A 19,896-nucleotide genomic window follows, 5' to 3' on the forward strand; every position below is an offset into this window, starting at 1 on the left:
CGCTGCTTCCCTCCAGGTCCCTTGCCGTCTGGGGAGGGTTCTAGAAGCTTTGCTTCCTACCCCGTGCCTCCTACCTCTCCCCAGAACAGAGTAGCTTCACAGGCCCCAGATAGCAAGTGCCCTGGACGGACAAGGGTCTCCAGCCACAGAGCCAACCACTTGTTTTCTTTTTGTCGGTTGTGCTCTGGATGCAGATTGACAGAGCAGATTTGTTTCACTCCCAACAGTTCACGCACGTTTCATTTCACAGCCCCAACCACAATCCGCGGCCATAAAAACTGTCTGCCCGTCTCCTCCCTGTGACCACCCCTCCCTGTGACCCTGTGGCTGTGTCGTTCTTATCTCTGCATTCCTGTCTGTCCAGCTTTCCTTCTGTGTGAATGCTTCCCCTGTGATGTCTTGTGGTTGGTTGATCTAAGGGGTGCCTCTCCCTGGGTAGATGGGTGCCTCTCCCTGAGCTGGGCGTTCTGCATGTAGGTCTTTCTGCTGTTGGGTTGAGAGCCAGTCCATGAAAGTGAACCTGTTTCTAGGCCTGAAGGATAACCTGGGGCTATAGTCTCCGGGGTTCTGCCAGTCTCTGTCTAACCAGTAATTCTGGTCATCTCTGTATTTTTGCATTCTGTTCCACATTTTTCTAGAGCCAATTTCTTTTGACCCTGGCTTGACAAAAGGAAAACGATTACTGTCCATGGCAGTAGCCTTAATATAAAAGTTGCCTGTGTCCTGGAGTCCCATGGTTTGATTTACTGGGCGGAGGGCCCACTGCGGTAGTCATCTTCCTAATATCTAGGAGGGTCTTGTAACCTTGGAAGTAGAGGCTGTTGGTCTCCCCCGACCCTTTGTGGTGAATGTGCCAGGCATCCCTGCCCTATTGTAACTGGGCTTCTCAGACATCCCTGGGCGAAGGGAGAAGTGGGGGACCAGGGCCAGCCTCCAGTCCTCCTCATCTCCCCCAGACTTACCAGGACTGGGTGCGGCATGTCCTACGAGAGGTGGCAGCCAGGGAGAGCCAGCACCACAGACGCCTGCTGCGGTGAGTCTCCCCGCGCCTCGCGGGGCCCAGCCCTGGGGAGGAGGCTCCGTTCTGGGGGGCGAGCCTCAGCGCAAGGGAGTCCAGAGCAAAGCAGTTGGGGGCCTGCTGCCCACGGCCAGACAGAGGTGGTCCGGGTGCCTTCTGCTGCTTGCATCATGGTGTGGCTTTTCCACAAGCTCTTAATGTTCACATTTCACTTTGCCGCTCCCTGTGTTGTCAACCTTGTGCAGGGGGGCCCCTAGAAAGCAGCCCTCCCTGCATGCCTGCGAGAGCTCCCGTTGGTTGCTGCTCCGAGCACTCCCCTCCTCGCTCCGTACCTACTCCCAGGCACCACTGCGTCCCCTCCTGCTCCAGAGGCTCTACGGGCTCCTTCTGTCCCCGGTCAGCCCCTCCCAGCCGGCCTTTCGCCGGCTCCCCAGAACCGTCTTGGTGCTCTAGGACATCACCTGGATCTTTCAGGCCCTTTGCAATCACTTGTCTGTCTCAGCCTCTGTCTTCCTCATGAGCCCCACCCTCTAGTTCCTTCTAAGCTCACCCTAAACTGCCTCCTTTTGAGTTGGCCTCCCACGGGCCCCTCTTTCACAGACCTTTCCTTCCTTTGTATTTGTTCAGCAGCCTGTCTGTGGGAAGTAGGTCTTGTGGGCTTTCAGTACCCCTGCCCCTCCTTGGGGTCCTGTAAAGTGCCCATCCAGCTGCTCAGGTGGGAGGACTAGGAAGGGACTCTTCCGAACTAGCTCACCAGTCAGCGTACACACTGGGGGTAGGTGCCTCTCCCAGCTTCCCTATCTCTGCTTATCACAGCATGAGTCACCTGTACTGTCATTGCCCAGTCACAGCATGAATCACCTGTACTGTCGTTGCCCAGTTACGGCTCTGTGTTCCCCTCCCCATGTACCCTCCACCAGCCTGTGGTGTTTGGTCTTGTTCACTGCTGTATGCTAGTGCGGATCTAGTGCTAGTACATAACCAATGCTCAGTAACTGTTTCCTGAACATATCCATGAACATAAGCATGGATATCATGGAACATGCTCCTCAGCGTGCAGAGTCCTTGATTCAGGAGCCAGGTGAAGAGCTAGGAGTGATTCATAGACCCCTCCCGTTGTCTCCCATACTGATGTCACCCCTCCTCCCGCCCTGGCCTGTTTATCTGCAGAGGCGTGTTACATCGCTGGCGAGAGAACACTGTGGCCCGTGTGGATGAAGCTAAAAAGGCCTCCCAAGCACGTGATCATTACACAAGGACCATATGTTCAAAGGTGAGGTATCAGAAGGCAAGCTTGTGTTCTGGCAAGGGGGGGTGTGTGATAAGCAGAGATCTGAGCTGAAGACCGAGCCCAGAAACGGGTGACTCTTCTCCAGTACAGACATTGCATTCATATGAGCGTTTATTTTTCCTGAATTACAAACCAGTACCTGTTAAAAAGAAAAACCTAGCACATCGTGAGTTAACTAATTCTTATCAGACAGTAGTTCTGTGCATATGCAGTCGAAGTCATCTTGGGATGTCATTTGTCTTCACTTTCTTCATCTGGTGAAAGAGGATGCTCGCTCCCTTGTCACCCTCATTGGTCTCATGGGCATGGAGGCTGTTTGGGTCCCACAGAGCATCCAGTGAATGTGGGTCATGGGTCATCTCTGATAGGGGGTGAACTCAGACCCCTACTTTGTTCCTTCAGTTGGGAGGGTTATGGGAAAACTACTTGGTGTAGGCCCTGGTCCCAAGAAAAGATGACAAGGAGGACTAGTAGGTTGTGTGACTGTGGGTAACTGTAGTTACAGGAAAGGGGTTTCAGAGGCCAGCTTCCAGCATGACAGCAGGAGCTCTGCTGATCTGTTCCACAGTGAAACGGATGAAAATTGTTAAAAAATCAACTATTGAAAGCCTCTGCAGATAGTCCTAAGGGCAAATTGCAAATGAAAAATAGATCTGTTCAAGAGAATCTGTGAAGATTTGTTGAGAAAGGTGAGAGTCTGTGATATTTGAACCAAGACCACTCCCCGCCTCCCTCCCTCCCTGCTTCCAGTTCAGTGAGAAAGCCTGGGTGTTTGGCTCCATTCTACAGCTAAGAACACAGGGCTTCCTTTCTCCCACCTCCCGGCCAGAGGGCTTTCTTCCAGGGAAGAATAAGACTTAAGCATTTTTCATCCTACCCCCAATTACCTGAAAAATGGACACTCCGAGAAGACCTATAACAAGTGAAAACATTGCATTAGAAAAGCCTTGGCCCAGATGGTTCCACCAGTGAGTTCTACCAAACATTATAAGGTTGGCATTGGCCTGGTACCAACACAAGACAGAGACATAAGAAAACCATCGACCAACATCTCTTTGAATATAGATGCAAAAGTCCTCAACAAAATACTAGCAAACTGAATCCAACAACATATTAAAAAAAGTTATACACCACAACCAAGTAAGATGTATCCCAGGAGTGCAAGAATAGTTCAGCATTTGAAAATCAAGTCACGTGACACATCACTGCAGTAGGATAAAGACAAAAATCAACATGATTGCCTTCATAGATGCAGAAAAAACATGACAAAATCCAACACTCTTTAGTAATAAAAACAGTCAACAAACTAAGAGTAGAGGGGTACTTCCTCAAATAGACAAAGAGCATCTATGCCCACATCTAAAACCCACAGCCACTGCCATACTTAATGGTGAAAGACTGACTGTTTTCCCCCTAATATCAGGAACAAAACAAGGATGTATGCCATCACCACTTCTATTCACCATTGAGCTGGAGGTTCCAGCCAGGACAAGCCACAAAAAGAAAAGGCATCCAGATTGGAAAGGAAGAAGGGAAGTTGTCTGTATTCACAGATAACATGGTCTTATACGGAGAGTATCCTAAAGGAGCCACTAAAAATCTATTATAACTAGTAAGTTCAGCAGAGTTGTAGGATACAAGATCATTATACAAGAATCAGTTGTATTTTTATATACTTGCAATGAAGAATCCAAAATTAAGAAAAAAATTCCATTTATATTGTCATCAAAGAGTAAAATGCATAGGAAGGGCAAAACTTATACTCTGAAAACTACAAGACATGGTCAAAAGAAATTAAAACAGAGCCAAATAAATGGAAAAATATCCCATGTTCATGGATGAGAAGACTGACAGTGTTACGATGGCAGGATTCTCCAAACAAATCTGCTTATTCCAAAATTCATATGGAATCGCACGGGATACAGAATAGCTGAAACAATACTAAAGAAGAACAGCATAGGAAGACTCACATTTGCCAGTTCCAGAGCTTACTACAGAGTGTCAGTAATCACGACAGTGAGACAGCAAAGGTCAGACATATATATAGATCAATGGAATTTAATTGAGAATCCAGAAATAAACCTACACAAATACAATCAACTGATTTTTGACAAGGATGTTAAGACCAGTGGGAAACAAATGATCCTGGGATAACTGGATAGCTTAAAAATGTCTGACATTTGTCCCATGCCTCATACCGTATACAAAAATTAACTCAAAATAGGTCAAAAACTTACACGTCAGAGCTAAAAGTATAAAACTCTTCAGAGTTCTAACCTGGCAGCTTCGTGTGCATTGGAGTCCAGCTGTGCTCCATCAGGGGTTGGCTTTTTGTGTTTGTCTCTTCTGCAGCAGTAGTGTATTTTCAGGGAGAGTTTATACAGCATGTTATTTGGTGACATTGGTTACATTTTCACATGTCAGTATTCTCATTAATTCCATTCTGGAACCTAGTTTCCCTACCCCCTTACCTTCTCATCTTAGCTTTAGGGTAACTGTTGACCATAGATGGTTTTTTAAAGCACAGTACTCATGGGTTATAGTCTTTATTTTTTGATCCATTCTGTTGTTTAGCTAAAAGGTAACCTCAGGCACTAGTTTTGGTTCAAGATTTTGAGTATCTCGGGACAATAGCCTCAGGGACTCCTCCAGTTTCAACCAGTCCAGTAAGTCTAGACTTTTTAAGAATTTAAATTCTGTTACACACTTTTCTCATATTCTGTCAGGATCCATCTCTTGGCCCTGATCAGAACAGTCAGTCACGGTAGCTGGCACCACCTAGTTCTGGTCTCAGGATAGACAAGGATGTGGTTCATGTGGAACTGTTAGTCCTATAGACTCGATTCTTCTCTGAGATTTTGGTTTCCTTCTTCCTCTTTGGCTCCAGATAAATAAAGACCAGTAGTTGTATCTTAGATAGCCACTTGCAAGCTTTTAAGATCCCTGAGACTATTCAACAAACAAGGATGTAAAACATAAACTTTATGTCAGTTGACCAAGACATGAGACTGTGGTCCTATGCCTTCAAACCCAGAAACCAAACTTGCAATATATTTGCTATCCATAACTGTGCCCCCTATGTGGTTGATTATATATGTGAATATATATATGCATGCGTACACATACCTGTATATACATACAGATACATACATACATCTGCACACACACATATACACCCATATTGGTCCTCTGGTGCTGCTGTAACAGAAGATACCACAAGTGGATGGCTTTCACAAAAAGGGATTTATTCTCTTCACAGTTTAGGAGGCTGGAAGTCCAAAATGCCAGCTCTATGGGCTGGGTGAAAGCCCCTTGACCTTGGGCTTGAGCTCTGCCTCTTGCTCCCAGCTCACTGAAGCTGGAGGCTTCTTTTAACTCAGACAGCTGCTGACTGCAGAGGTGACAAACCCAAGATCAACAAATAAAATGGCACAGTCCCAGAATTATCAAGCAACACAGCAGGCCACTAGTTCAAGTCCAGAAACAATCTCAAGATTGGCAGACGACGTGGTAGGCCACTGAGATGAAGCCTCAGCCAAATGCAGCATCCCCGTGTGCAAAAGTAGACCTTTCTCAAAGCCACTGCTTACATGCTAGAAGCAGACCACATCCCACAGGGAGCTCCTCAGCTGCTCACAGTAGATTCCCCCATGGAGCTGATGACCAGTGTCATCATGGGGACTAACTACAACCAGCTGCCCAGCCACCCAAAACCAGGCCCAGCCAAGTTGATACCTAACCTTAACTACCACAATACCCATACACATACGTGCTTGTGTATATACATGTATAACCATATACTTTCTTTTTTCTTTTTAGGCCGTTGTTGGAGTTGCAAATTATATGTCTTATCCTTTACCAAAAATGATCTTTTCTCTTTATGTATTTCTTAGTGGCATTATTTGCTTTGGTCAGACTGGACAGACACACTTCATGCATACTCAGTGCTGCCTTTCCTATCACCAAAAAATAACAAGTGCCTACTATACGGAGGTAGTAGACTCTCTCCTCCCCACCACCATCCCTAGTTAACCACTGTATATATCTCTGTATATATAGCTATTCTTGTTTTCTTATAAATGTGTGGTCATACAGCATTTATCCTATTGTGATTGACATATTTCACTCAGCAATAATACTCACCCTTCACATTATAATTTGAGAACTTATCCTTACTCTTCATGGCTTCAGGTTATTCCACTGTATGTGTGTCCCACATTTTTTTTTATCCATTCTTCGTTGATGGGCACTAGGTTGCTTCATCTTGTGAGGAGTGCTGCAGTGAACACAGGTGTGCATGGGTCTATTTGTGTCTCTTTCCTTGGATCTCTGGGGTGCATACCTAGGATTGGGATCTTTAGATCATTAGGTGTTTGTAGTTCTAGCTTTTTAGGAAATGCCGTATTTCCCACAGTGGTGTTACCATTTTATAATTCCACTAGCAGTGGACCAGGGTTGCAATCTCCCTACATCCTCGCCAATATTGTTGTTTTCTGTTTTTGTCTTATCATTGCTATTTTAGCAGGCGTGAGATGGTATCTTACTGGAGTTTGGATTTGCGTCACTCTAACAGGGACCATGAGAATTTTTTCATGTATTTATTGGCCTCTTGGATGTGTCTTTGGTGAAGCATCTGTTTATGTCCTTTGCCCATTTTTCAGTCGGGGTGTTTGTCTTTTTGTTGGTGAATTGTTGAAGCTTTCTGTATTTCAAAGATTGGACCCTTACCAGATGTGTTGTTCCCAAGGATTTTCCCAGTCTGTAGGTTGGCTCCATAGAGTTTTCAGCAACTGATTTTTCACAAGTAGATTGCCGGGATTCGAGACTCCCTGGAGCCAGGAGGCTTGGACGAACAGCTGAAACCTGTTCCATGAGATAATCTTCAAACCTTAGACCAGAATTAGCCCCTGAGGTCATCTGAAAACCAAACAGTTCCTCTTAACTAGTAAAAAAGGGTCTGCTTTGAGTGTTATGCTTTTTTAAGAACTATTATGGAATCAGTTTGAGGCAGAAATTTGAAAGGTTAGGTGGGAACCTCAGGAGGCAGTGAATTAGTGTTAATGAGGGAGGAACTACTCAGAAAAGGAAGGGGAATGGTTATACAATGTGAAGAATGCAGTCAGCGTCACTAAATGTTGTTGTTGTTATGTGCCATCGAGTCAGCCCTGACTCATAGCGACCCCTCCTTGGGTTTCCGAGGCAGTATCACCACGGAAGTAGGATTGCCCAACCTTCCTCCCGAGGAGTGGCTGGTGGGTTTGAACTGCCAGCCTTCTGGTTAGCAGTCAAGTGCCTTAGCCACTATGCTACCAGAGCTCCCCACTAAATGTTAGAGGTAGAAATTGTTGAATTGGACTATGTAGTGCTATGTACCTTCTCAACAACAATAACAAAATTAATCACCTCAGGCCCTGGCCTTATATAGAGCTGCCCCCAAGCAAAAAGCAGCCCCCAAACCCAGGCATGCCTCCCTCTGGCCCAGCCTTAATATAGAGCCGCCCCCAAGTGAAAAGCAGCCCCCGAGCCCCGAAGGAGTACCAGTGTGTATATTTTTAAAAAGTAGAACACTAGCCCTTTCTTCCCAGGTGTCACTGGTGAACTTTTTGGTTAGTCGCCAAGCAAGTTAACCATTTGCACAACCCAGGGATGACTCTTAGAACTAAATTTTCATGACCTTGGGTTTGGCAAAAGATTCTTAGATATGACTCCCAAAGCACGAGCAACAACAAAACAAGTAGATGTATTAGACTTCATCAGAATTAAAAACTGTGCTTTAAAGGACACCATCAAGAACGTGAAAATCCACAGAAAGGGAGAAAATATTTGCAAATCATAAAACTGTTAAGGTATATGTTTGTACAATATACAAAGAACTCCTACCAATCAACAAAAAGACAACCCCCCCTTAAAAATGAGAAGAGAATCTGAACAGACATTTCTCCAAGGAATATAGGAATTGCCTGTAAATACATGAAAAGATGCTAGACATCATTAGTCTTTGGAAAAATGCAAATCAAAACTACAATGAAGACTGATAATATAATAGCTAGACAATTAGAATATGGTGTAATGGGCTAGCATAGGGAACACGTAGTAGTTACAGCAACACACAAAGGAAAAAAGCACCTCATGCAGACTCCGGGACCAGGGAGAACTTAATAAAGGAAATGAGTGTAAAAAACACACAAACAATGAGGTGCCACCTCACACCCAGCAGGAGGGCTGCAATCAAAAAGGCAGACACTAACAGGTATTGACAAGGCACTGGAGATGCAGAACGCCCAGACAGTGCTGGTGGGAATGTAAGATGGTGCAGTGCTGCAGAAAACGGCCTGACGCTGGCTCCAAAAGTTAAACATAGAATTAGCGTGTGACCAGCAATTCTACTCCTGATACATTCTCAAGAGAAATGAAAATATATGTTCAAACAGAAGCTTGTATGCAAATGTTTACAGCAGCAGCGTTCAGAATAGCCAAATGGTGGAGATGACCCAGAGGCCCCAGTGGACAAATGGATAAGCAAATACATACAGTGGTCTATTACTCAGCCATGAAGAGGAACGAAGAACGTGCCACAGCTTGGACGAACCTTGAGAACATTATGTTAAGTGGAAAAAAAAGTCAGATACAGGAGGTGACATAAGAAATGATTTCCCTCAGAGGAAAGTCTGGAATAAGATGTGTAGAGACAGAAAGTAGACGAGCGGCGGTTTAGGGCTGGGGGAGGCGAGTCGGGCTGGGCCGGAGCTCAGGGGTCGTTGGTTGCCATTGAGTTGGCTCTGACTTGTGGTGACTTTCCGTGGAACGAACAGAACGGGCGGGTCCTGCACCGTCGCCATGCGTCTCTTCACGATCAGCGGTGCGGCGGAGGCCATTGCAGCCACTGTGCCACTGATCCTCGGGGAGGGCCGCCCTCATCCCCCCCGGAACCTCTGCTCTGCCAGACAGGATGTCCTGTTCTAGCCGTCGTCTCTGCCGATGACCTTTCCGCGGGTCGCCGTCCTTGCTCCTGAGAGGGCTCTGGTCACGGTTCATCCCTTTGGCGGTCAGGAGGACGGCGATGCGCAGGCAGTGGGATTACTGTGGCGGCGGCTGCACCAACCATGAACGTGTTTAAAACCACTGAGTCGTACACGTGAATGGATGAACTGTCTGTGAAGCTGTTAAAAAGAAGGGAGGGAAGGAAGGGAAGAAAGAGCAAATTCAGACAAATGAAATGAGGAAGCAGCCAGGCCTCAGGGCGTCAGGTGGCCCTTGGCAGCCCGCAGGTGGCCTGGGGCCCGGAGCCCTAAGGAGCAGTTCATTCACCTGCTGGCCGGCCAGCCTGGGGCTGATCCTAACAAGTCTTTTTTTTTTTTTTTTTATTGTGATTTGGGGGAAGATTTACAGAGCAAATACCCTTTCCGTACAGCGGTTCACATACATCGTGTCTCATGACATTGGCCACAGTTTCCCACAATGCAACAGCTCCCCTCTCACTTCCTCCCCATAGTTACCTCTTCCCAGTGTCCATCCCTCCATGCTCTCCTGCCCCCTGAGCTGTCTCCCTGTGCATACACAGCCCTTCTTTCTCCCATGCTTGTTCTCTCCAAGGAGTATATCTACCTGAGGTAAATGTTCAACTCCTATGCCTGTCTTTTGTTTGGCTGGAAGCCCCAGGTGTGGTGGGTTCATTTCCAGACCTGAAGGGCAGCCAGGGGCCATAGGATCAGTGGTTCCTCCAGGCTCTATCACACCAGCAAACCTGGTCCCCCCCCTCTTTTTTTTTTTTTTTCCCAAATGATTTGTTCCGCATTGTTCCCTCACTCTATCCAGGATCTCCCACATAGATCCCTCTCTGAGTGGTTGACAGTGGTAGCCAGGTACCATCTAGTTCTTCTGGCCTCATAGTCGTACAGGCTGTGGATCACATGGTGCACCAGTCGCTTGGACGAATTGTTTCCCTGAATCTTTGGTTTTCTTCATCCTTCTTTGCTCTGGATGAGGAGAGACCCATTGTTGCATCTAGATGGCTGCTTGCAAGCTTTTAAGATCCCAGTCACTACTCGCCAGAGTAGGAGGTGGAACAGTGTTTTATGTAGTGTGTTATGCCAGTTGAGCTTGATGTCCCCTGCAACTATGGTCCTGAGCCCATAGGTTCAACTACTTGCTTCCTCTGGGTAGCTGGCTGTACCCAAGAAGTGACTACAACCTTGTCAGCTCTACTACACACCTGGGAATTCTTACAGAACATACAAATGTACTTGTAGAACCATTCTCTGCCAACCCTTTACATGATCTTGGGCACACTCCCCGCTGCATAGACATACCTAATAATTCACCCTGTCCACCCATCTATCACCCGTATATCCTTGTTTGCCTTCACTGACAACGCAGTACTGTATGTGCAAAAGGGTTCATCTTTGTTGTCTGTACCTCCCATGTACCTCTCTATGCCTTCCTCTTCCTCAATGCCACCATGTTGATCACTCACATTTGGTACATTGCCCTTCTCTTCACCCAAATCAGTACTTGTCTCTACCTATCTAACAGTGTTCCCTACCCTCCCCTTCCACTCCTGGTAGCCAACAAAAAAAAATTTCCTTCCATATATAAACCTTTCCTTGACTTTTTATAGTAACAGAGTAATACAAGATTTGTCGTTCTGTGATTGACTTATTTCACTCAGTATAATGTCCAACAAGTTCATCAATGTTACGCAGTATTTTGCAGATTCTACGTTATTATTTAGGGTTGCATAGTATTCCATTGTGTGTATGTACCGTAGTTTGGTTATCCTTTCAGTTGATGAACACCTAGGTTGTTTCCATCTTTTGGCTATTGTAAATAGTGCTGCGATGAACATGGGTGTGCATATGTCTGTTCTTTGCCTGGCTTTCACTTCTTTAGGATATATACCTAGTAATGGAATGGCTATGTCAAATGATATTTGTAATTCCAACTTTTTAAGGAATCGCCATACTGCTTTCCACAGTAGTTGTACCATTTTACAGTCCCACCAGCAGTGTATGAGAGTCCCCAATCTCTGCACATCCTCGCCAGCATTTGTTGTATTCTGTCTTGTTGAACTTTGCTACTAGTGCTGGGGCAAAATGGTACCTCATTGTTGTTTTGACCCTAACAACTCTTGATGTTCCCTTGGATGGCGAACGGCTGCTTGGCTGAGACTCGGTGTGTTCTCAGGAAACCCCCATGTCCAGTGCGTGCAGCCCACCTTGGAAGGAGGGAGGCTCTTCTGTCCTTGGCTTCAGGGCTCTTGTGGGTGAGGCCTTTGTGACAGGAGTGGAGTGTGTGACAAGGATTAGACACCTGCCTTCCCCTGGCTGCTCAACTAATTTTGAAAGTGTTTGGTTATCATTACATATACCTCACTTGCCAAAGAGTGCATAGAATGTATGTGTTCAGTTTAACAATGTAATAGTAGAATTGAAACTCATGTAGAAACAATATCTCCTTGTGGCTTAGTACGTAGTTTAAATCCTTCTGGTAGAACACTGCCCTCCCCTGAGTGACTGGGCTTCCTGTGAGGGCTCCTGGGGGCTGGCCCTCGGTGACTGTGGTCTCAGTCAGTGGCAGGAGACACATGGAGGAGTGAGAGGGAGTGCTCCCTACTCGCCGCTCAGGCTCACCCAGGGTGAGGCTGGCAGTGCAGGCTGGCATGTGCAGTGACAACCCCTGTGCCCACCTGCCCCGTAGGTCCTGGCCTGGTGGAGGGAGGCGGCGGCAGTGCAGGTCTATTACCGCCAGCAGGAGGACTGTGCCGTCAGCGAGGCTCGGCGCGCGCTGGATCAGGGTAAGCTAGGACCCCATAGCAAGTTCTGTTCCTAAGAGGATTTTGAAGGATGCAAAACTTCTTAGAATTCCATTTGCTCTACAAGGTCTCCGTCTCCTTCTCCTGGAATTGCTCATGCCGGCCAGTTTATGTCAAAATGGGAGGCCAGGGCTTGAAACCTACAGAGGTTTAAAGAGGACAGCTGGAGTGCTGGAGTTCCAGGGGGTCGGGGGGTAAGGGAGAGCTCAAGACAGCAAGCAGCAAGTTGCCGCCTGAAGCTGCCGCTCTCCAGGGACTGTGAGGTGGACCCCTCCTTAGAGAGGGCAGAGGCCTGTGGCAGGTCCAGGGATTGCCGTGTCCGTTACAGATGGTACACAGATTCTGAGCCAGGGACTTGGAAGACCGGGTGACAAGACACTGTGTTCTCTCAGTAGGTGTGTGGTGTTTACAGCCATTGAACTTGGTCTCAGGCACCCCTGCAGCCTGCGGGTGGGGCTGGGCCTGGAGGAAGAGGAACAAGGTCAAGGCCTCCAGAGATGATATGGCAGAGGGCGACATGCAGGCTTGGGCCATAGCCTGGCTCTGTGACCCTCTGAGCCCAGTTCCTTTCATCTGTGCAATGAGGGGGATAGTACTCACCCCTTAGGGACCTCATGTCCATCTAGAGCAGCAGCCCAAGAAGTGCTTCCACCTAATGCTGAGGGTCAGCTCCAGGCCTGGGACCACCTCCCCTGCACTCCATCAGGCCCTGGAGGGGCCCCGTCTTGGCATCGGTCCTCGACTGTTTTCTCTAAAAGAGACTCCTCTCAAGTCCTGAGAAGAAACAACAAAATGACCAAGTTGAACCAGAGGAAGGCACGCACTCCCCAGTAGAACCTGGTGACCAGACAGAGGCAGGATGCGGCAGCCACCCGCAGGGCCTGGGAGTCCGTGGACTCAGCCGTCAGACCGCTGTGCGCGCCTCTCCTCAAGGGCTTGGTTCTCTCTACTTCTCTGAGGGACCTGTAGTTTCTTTTTTTTTTCTTTCAAAAAATTTTTATTGTGATCTGGGTGAAAGTTTACAGCGCAAATCCATTTTCCTTACAGCGGTTCATATACATTTTGTTTCGTGACATTGACTGCAATTCCCCACAATGTAGCAGCTCTCTTCCCACTTCCTCCTGTAGTTACCTCTTCCCTGTGTCCTTCCCTCCCAGGCCCCCTGGCCTCACGAGCTGTCTCCCTGGGCAAACAGCTGTCTGCCCTTCTCTTCTCCCAGGATTGATTGATTGCTCCGATGAGCGTATCTACCTGATGTAAATGTTCACCCCATAGGCCTGTCTCTTGTTTGGCTGGAAGCCACAGAAGTGAGTTCAGTTCCAGACCTGAAGGGTAACTAGGGGCCATGGTCTCAGGGCTCTCACCTGGCTCCATCAGACCAGCAAACTTGGTTTGGTTTTTATGGTTTTGAGTTTTGTTGCACAGTGTCCTCCACTCTCTGCAGTGGTTGCCAGGCACCCTCCAGTTCTGGTGTTACGGTCGTGTAGGCTGAGGATCACATGGTTTATCAGCCCCTTGGGCTAATTGTTTCCAAGCATTTTTGGTTTTCTTCTTTCTTCTTTGCTCTGAATGAAGAGAGACCCATGTTGCATCTAGATGGCCACTTGCAAGCTTCTAAGACCCCAGCTGCTACTCACCAAAGTAGGATGTAGAATAACATTGGAGTATGTTATGCCAATTGAGTTTGATGTCCCCTGTGACCAGTTGGGAGCCTGCAGGTCCAACTACTCACTCCCTCAAGGTAGCTGGTTGTGGCCAAGAAGTTACCACAATCTTGTCCCTTACAGCACATATAGATATGCTTATAGAAATATCGTCTGCCAACCCATACGTGATCATGGGCACACTCCCCCCTGCCTAGGCATGCCCGATTGTTCAGCCTGTCTACCCATCTCCCCACCCGTAGGTCAATGCTTGCCATCGGAGCTGTAGTTTCCTCTCTTGTAAAACGGGGCCACCCCTTCCTCCTCCCCCAAGCTTCAGCTCCACTGCAGGCCCCTCCAGCTCCCTCAGATCGAGGCGGTTCCCCCTTCTCGTCCCGATGTGTGTAGCTCTGCAGGGGTCCCTGGCTCCACCGTGGCGGCTGTGCACAGACCCTCGGCTCTGAGCGGCTCTGGCTCCGGGCTGAGTGCGTCATGCAGGTGGTCACAGACAGTGGCCAGCTCAGTCCTTCCAGGGCAGCCAGTCCCGTGGGTTGCTGGACAGGCCAGCCCTGCCCCTGTTCAGCCCTCTGCACTCTCTGAACTCACTGTCACACAGTTGTTCATGAAACTCTACTACAAACTCTGCTTGGCTCTGCCCTAGGCTGTGTCCAGACTGTGTTTCGGCGCTGGCGGGATCGCAGCCAGAGCGTGGCCCGGCAGAGGGTGCAGCTGGAGAGGGCAGCCCGGCATCACCAGTGCCAGCTCCTGAGGGGGGCAGTGGTGCAGTGGAAGGCCTACCATCTGGGGTGTATCAGGGACACGGTGAGGTGCTGGCAGCAACTCTCCAAGTGCCCCCCGCGCGGCAGGGGCATCCGGGCCGGAGGCCAGCTCCCAGGAAGAACCCAGCAGCTCCGGTGGGTGCTGGGTGGCTCGGGGTACCATGGGAACAAGGCTCCTGAGCCTTTCTGGGCGTTGAGTGAAGGGTGTGGATGGCCAGCCTCAGAACCGAGTCTCTCTCAGGAGGAACATGGCACAGCAGAGAAGTTGGGTGTCCCCTGGAACTTCAGGGTGTTGGACCTACAAGGTCATCTAGACCCCCTGCCTGGTCACAAGGCCCTGGCGTCATCAAAGACACCTACTGAAGGGAGGCCCGCCCCCCCCCCCCGGGGCGTCTGGCTCTGCAGCTGCCCTGGGTGGTTAGGTCGACACCCCGTGCAGTTGTGTGACTCACCACCCCCATGCTCCTTTCTCCCCCCAGCTCCTGCAGAGGCAAGGGGCCTGGCTCCTGGCCCAAAGGCTTGGCCGGTCCTGCTTCCGTCACTGGAGACGGCAGGTGGGTTCTGTCAAGTTCCCTTTCCCTCCACTCTGCCTCCCATCAGCTCCTCAGCCCGCACCCCTAGCTCAGTGTTTCTGGGGCTGCCACCCCTGCACCTCAGCCTTCTACCTGTGACCTGTATAAAGTTGAGTCACCTTGAGGCCCTGTTTGCATAGCATCTAGTTCAAAAATACAGCCATGTAGTATCAAAAATTCCAAAGAAATGCATTTTAAGTCTGCTTATGTCCTGACAAAATACCCGGAGGGACCACACCCCTTGTGTTGAGCCGAATGTGCTCAGATCCATGCGTCCGTCCTTCTCCGGGTGCACAGAGCCACTCAGCCTGTCCTCATCCTTGCCCGGCTCCCACCCACCCCTCTGTGAGCCCGGCACCAGCTGCCTTACCCTCCTCATCCCACTGACCAGCCCCCGCCCACCGGGGAGGGGGTCATGGCCCTTTCTGGTGGAGGGAGGGAGAAGCAGACTGGGGTCAGAGAATGTTGAGTGCCGGCCAAGGGGGTGGCGTAGACAGCCTCCCTGAAGAGGTGACACTCAGACCATCAAGTCTGGCTCGTCTGGTTTTGCCCCTTTACTCATGGCCCGCCCGCCAGCCAGGCAAGGAGAGGCCGGCAGTGCTGCAGGCTGATACTTGACCACGTATCCTAGTCGGCCTGTGAGGCAGGCAGGGCCTTGGGGACAAAGGTCACTGTGCCACGTCCTCCACCCCGCCTTCGGGGCCTCTTTGTGTCTTGCTTACACACCCCCTCACCCCATTTCTCACAGAAAGTTATGGTCCAGGTCTCGGCACTCCTTGCTCTTCTGGTCTCTGGCTGTTCCATGAATTGCCCTCCCACCCCTCCTCGTGGCCACTCTGCCTGACCGGCAACTACCCTGTCGTAGTCTGCATGTGGTGTTCTTACCCGTGTCACTCCAGGCTGTCATGGCCCACACAGTACCACCGGGACTGTTGGTCACGGGTCTCTGGGTTGACCTGGTGGTGGATCACGTGCTAAAATCATGAAAACAAACCCACCACCGTCGAGTCAGTTCAACTCATAGCGACCCCTCCTTGGGTTTCTGAGGCAGTATCTCTACGGAAGTAGATTGCCCAACCTTCCTTCCGAGGAGTGGCTGGTGGGTTTGAACCGCCAGCTTTCTGGTGAGCAGTCAAGTGCCTTAGGCACTACGCCACCAGAGCCCCTAGGGACCTGGGAGGTCTCAGCTGATCCCGCCCAGGAGGGTGAGCCAGGGCCGGGTCCTCACAGCATGTGGGGGGCTCCGGGTGGAGCCTCTGCAGGTGCAGGCAGAAGCTGCGGGTCTCGAAGCCCAGCTCCGAAGTGCCCCTGCGTCACTTCCTGGGGTCACAGGGCCCGCTCAAATGCCAAGGGAGGAAGACACCCTACCTCTGATAGGGGTGGCGTCCCTGGAAACAGTCCATCCCACCAGCTCCCATAGAAGCTCCCTGCTCCTGCCCCCCGCCCCAGTCGCCCGCTGACCCTGCCAGTGCCGGGGGTTTGGTTCCGACCCATGACGACCTCATGTGTCAGAGTGGAACTGGGCTCTGTGGAGTTTTCAGGGGCTGAGTTTTTGGAAACGGGTCGCCAGGCCTTTCTTCCACGTTGCCTCAGCCTCTCAGTCAGCCCAGCAGGGTCACCTTCTGCACCACCCGGCATCTCTCGCTAACTAGTGGGGCCTCTGAAAACGTGGCTTGTGGGTCCTATTCCAGGAACCCTTCCCTCAGGACCAGGCTAAGCTAGGTGTCCCTCCTTGGGGCTCTTGTCACAGGGCTTCCGTGTCCTGTGCTGATTTGGCCATTGTCCTGCCTCCAAGAGACTGTGCCCCCCCCCCCATCAGAGCCCAGGCTTGGTCCCCTCGATGTCTCAGCCTGGCATGCTCAGAAGGAACTGAGTGGGGTGCCTGGCAACTTTCAGATGATGCCACCCAGGACTGCCAGGTGGTTCTGGCAGGGGGGATCTCAAGGGGGTCTGCTGGACAGTGAAGGCCCGAGGGTCAGCCTCGCTTTCCCCTGGGACAGTCTCTCCGAGACCTGCCCTCCTCCCTGTCTGCCTGCCTGTTCACGTGGGCATCCGGCCTGGCCTGGCCTGCTCCACCTGCCATCCCTGAGTGCTTCTGCGCAGGCCTTCAGCCGCGCCCCCCCCCCCCGAGCCCCTCTCTCAATCCCTCTGCCCACAGCTGGCAACCGTGAGGGGGGAGCAGCGGTCCACGGCGCGGGCCCTGTGGTTCTGGTCCTTGTCACTGCAGGCAAAGGTAATCGGGGCAGGATCTCTGGGGGCAGACTTTCAGCACCGAGCCCGGGGGGGGGGCTCACCTCTACTGTCCTTGGAGGCCTGGGGCGCCTGGCGGGACTTTGTGCTGGAAAGGAGGAGAAAGAAGGCGCGGCTGGAGCGGGCGACGCAGGCCCACCACCAGCGGCTCCTGCAGGAGGGCACCGCCCGCCTCCTGCGGTTCTCGGCCGCCGCGAAGGCCGCCCGGCAGCAGCTGCGCGCCCAGGAGCAGGCCCAGGTAGGCAGCGGACTCCCACCTTTCGCGGGAGGCGGGAGGCGGTGCACGCAGCCAGCAGCCCCTGACTCTGGCCCGTCGGCAGGCGGCCCGCAGCCTCCACCGCACCGTCCGCCACTGTGCCATGCGCTGGAAGCAGAAGGTGCTGGGCCCAGCCAGGGAGCCCCTGGCCCCTGCACCCAACACACCCAGCAGGAGAGTGACGTTCGAAGTCCCCCTTCTCAGCCCTGTTGCTGCTGGGGCTGGGGACACAGCCCTAGAGACCAAGAGGCCAGGAGCAAGGCCCGAGCGAGTTCTGGGCAGCTTGGCCCTGGCTGCTGGGGACGCCCCGCTCCTGGAGCTGTGAGTAGCCTCAGCCGCCGCGTGTATCTTGGGCAGAAGCACTGGCTGCGGGAGGGAGGGCCACTGGGCCCCGAGTGGACAGCACCGGCCAGTCACGGCCCCTTGCCACAGCGATGCGGCTCAGGCCCACCTTCCTCTCTGCATTACCTCTGCCCTGTGAGGGCTCAGGGAGATGGTGGAGTGAGATTTCCGACCTTCCTTTCCTCCTCTTCCTTCCAAAGCTCAGGAGATATGTGTCCCTTTCTCTCCGATGCCTTCCCGCCCCCTTCCCAAAGTGATACAAGGAGTTGACAGAAGGAGCCGGCAGTACCCACCTTTCCTGCCCAAACTGCCAGTCTTCCCGCTTCTTGTGCAGCCTAAGATAGGCTCTCTGTCCCCACAGTGAGATCTGGAACCTGCCCTGTGTCCACCTCCCTGATGGTCTCCCCAACTGTACACCCACCTACCCCTCACCAGGACGAGCGTCAGCTCCCCAAGTGGCCAGAGCCACCGGCAGGTGCCTCGGGTCTCGGGGCGAGCCTCCTGGCCTTGTGGCTCCCCCGCCGCAGTCCACCTCAGACGAGAGCCCTAGTGTCTCGGGCGGTTTCCTCTTGCAGCTGCTGGGCCAGGTGGTTGTAGAGACCGGCCGAGCCACTGCAGAGACGCAGGCCACGAACTGCCGAAGGATCGTCCGGCCCAGCTTCCTTTGGGACCTGGTGCCAGGGCCGTTCCTTCTCTGGCCTTCAGTCTCTCAGAAAGTGGAGGGGGTTGGACTCGATGACCTCGACCCCACAGAGATTTCGATCTCAGTCCCCCCCTCCCCAGCCCGTCAGCCTACAGGAACAGCCCCGTGTATCTTCCCAGGAACGCTGCCCGCTTGGCAAGGAAGCAGCCCCGACGCCCCAACTTTGTGCTGGAGCCAGATCAGAGCCAGAGGTATCTTGGGTGTGGACCCCTTGGGGCACGGGGGTAGGTGAGGGGGTCCTGAGCCTCCCCCAAAGCAGCTGGAACCTCTGAGGCCTGTTTTGGGATGGGGAGGGCCCTTTCCTCCCTGCTCCTCAGGCAGGAAGGGTTCTTAGTCCCCAGGGAGGGTACCTCGCCCTGACCAGGCTCCTGCCTTCCATCTGCTCAGGGCTGAGAAGGCACGGGAGTGTGGCCTAGGCATGGCCCAGCCAGCCAGCGGTTCCTTGCCAAAGCCTTTCCTGGCGGAAGCCCAGACAGCCCCGGCCCCACACAGCACCTTGCCCCGACTCAGGGCCCTGCCAAGGCCCCCTGGCCCAAAGCTGCCCCCCACGGCAAGTGCAGGCCCGCAGCCGGTGGTGCTGCCGCCGTCTCCCTTCACGCCGTGTGGGGCGGAGACAGCCGGCGGGGTAAGTGACTGCTCGCCTGGGCCACCCGCCTTTGCGCGGGCCCTCAGTGCTCTTGGTACTCGGCACTGGGGCGCAGCTGTGCTGACAGTTTCTGGGACGCCGTGGCTGGGGAGGCCGTGCATCCGTTCACAGGAAGGCGCATTGTGCACCCAGGCCCCAGGAGCCGGTGAGGCCCCGGCCCTCAGGCGCTGAGAGTCTAGAGAGGAAATCCCGCCTCGCAGACAGGCGCAGAGACGGCAGACCGCGCAGCCTCAGGCCGGGCCGGAGGGCGGAGTGTAAGAACAGGGGTGCCGGCAGCTGGGCACGAGCGGGGCGCCCCACGGCTGTTCTTCACTCTCGGTGGCGGCTGGTACGGGGTGCAGGTTTGCGGCTGTGGTGGCTGTAGAGAGGGGACAAGTCGACAGGTCCTCTCGGGGGAAGACGAGGGGGGCTGGTGCTGGTGGAGAGCCTGGGGGGCAGGAATCGAGCTGGCCTCCCCGGTTTCTGTCTCAAATATTAGGGTGAACGGTGAGCACTTCCACTGAAGGAGGGAAATGGGGGGCGGGTTGGCGGAAGCAGGAGGAGTGTTTCAAACCTGTCAGATGTGAGAAAGCAGGTGCCGGGACT

The 19,896-nt window shown here is 52.2% G+C and overlaps 1 protein-coding gene across 1 annotated transcript in view; it reads left to right on the forward strand.

Annotated features, from left to right (window-relative positions):
• The window catches only part of SFI1 (SFI1 centrin binding protein), a 120,328-nt gene that overhangs the window by 98,670 nt on the left and 1,762 nt on the right, over positions 1–19,896 (forward strand). The window contains exons 13-23 of the mRNA XM_042782711.1: positions 957–1,033; positions 2,189–2,291; positions 12,006–12,102; positions 14,425–14,585; positions 15,022–15,096; positions 17,273–17,347; positions 17,426–17,602; positions 17,685–17,941; positions 18,324–18,647; positions 18,746–18,856; positions 19,053–19,290. Coding sequence (XP_042638645.1) covers positions 957–1,033; positions 2,189–2,291; positions 12,006–12,102; positions 14,425–14,585; positions 15,022–15,096; positions 17,273–17,347; positions 17,426–17,602; positions 17,685–17,941; positions 18,324–18,647; positions 18,746–18,856; positions 19,053–19,290 — 1,695 coding nt within the window. The remainder of the gene's footprint in view (positions 1–956; positions 1,034–2,188; positions 2,292–12,005; positions 12,103–14,424; positions 14,586–15,021; positions 15,097–17,272; positions 17,348–17,425; positions 17,603–17,684; positions 17,942–18,323; positions 18,648–18,745; positions 18,857–19,052; positions 19,291–19,896) is intronic.

Source organism: Orycteropus afer, unplaced genomic scaffold (assembly GCF_000298275.1).
Source record: "Orycteropus afer afer isolate SDZICR_OR568_19922 unplaced genomic scaffold, OryAfe1.0 scaffold00420, whole genome shotgun sequence".
Lineage (NCBI taxonomy): Eukaryota > Metazoa > Chordata > Mammalia > Tubulidentata > Orycteropodidae > Orycteropus > Orycteropus afer.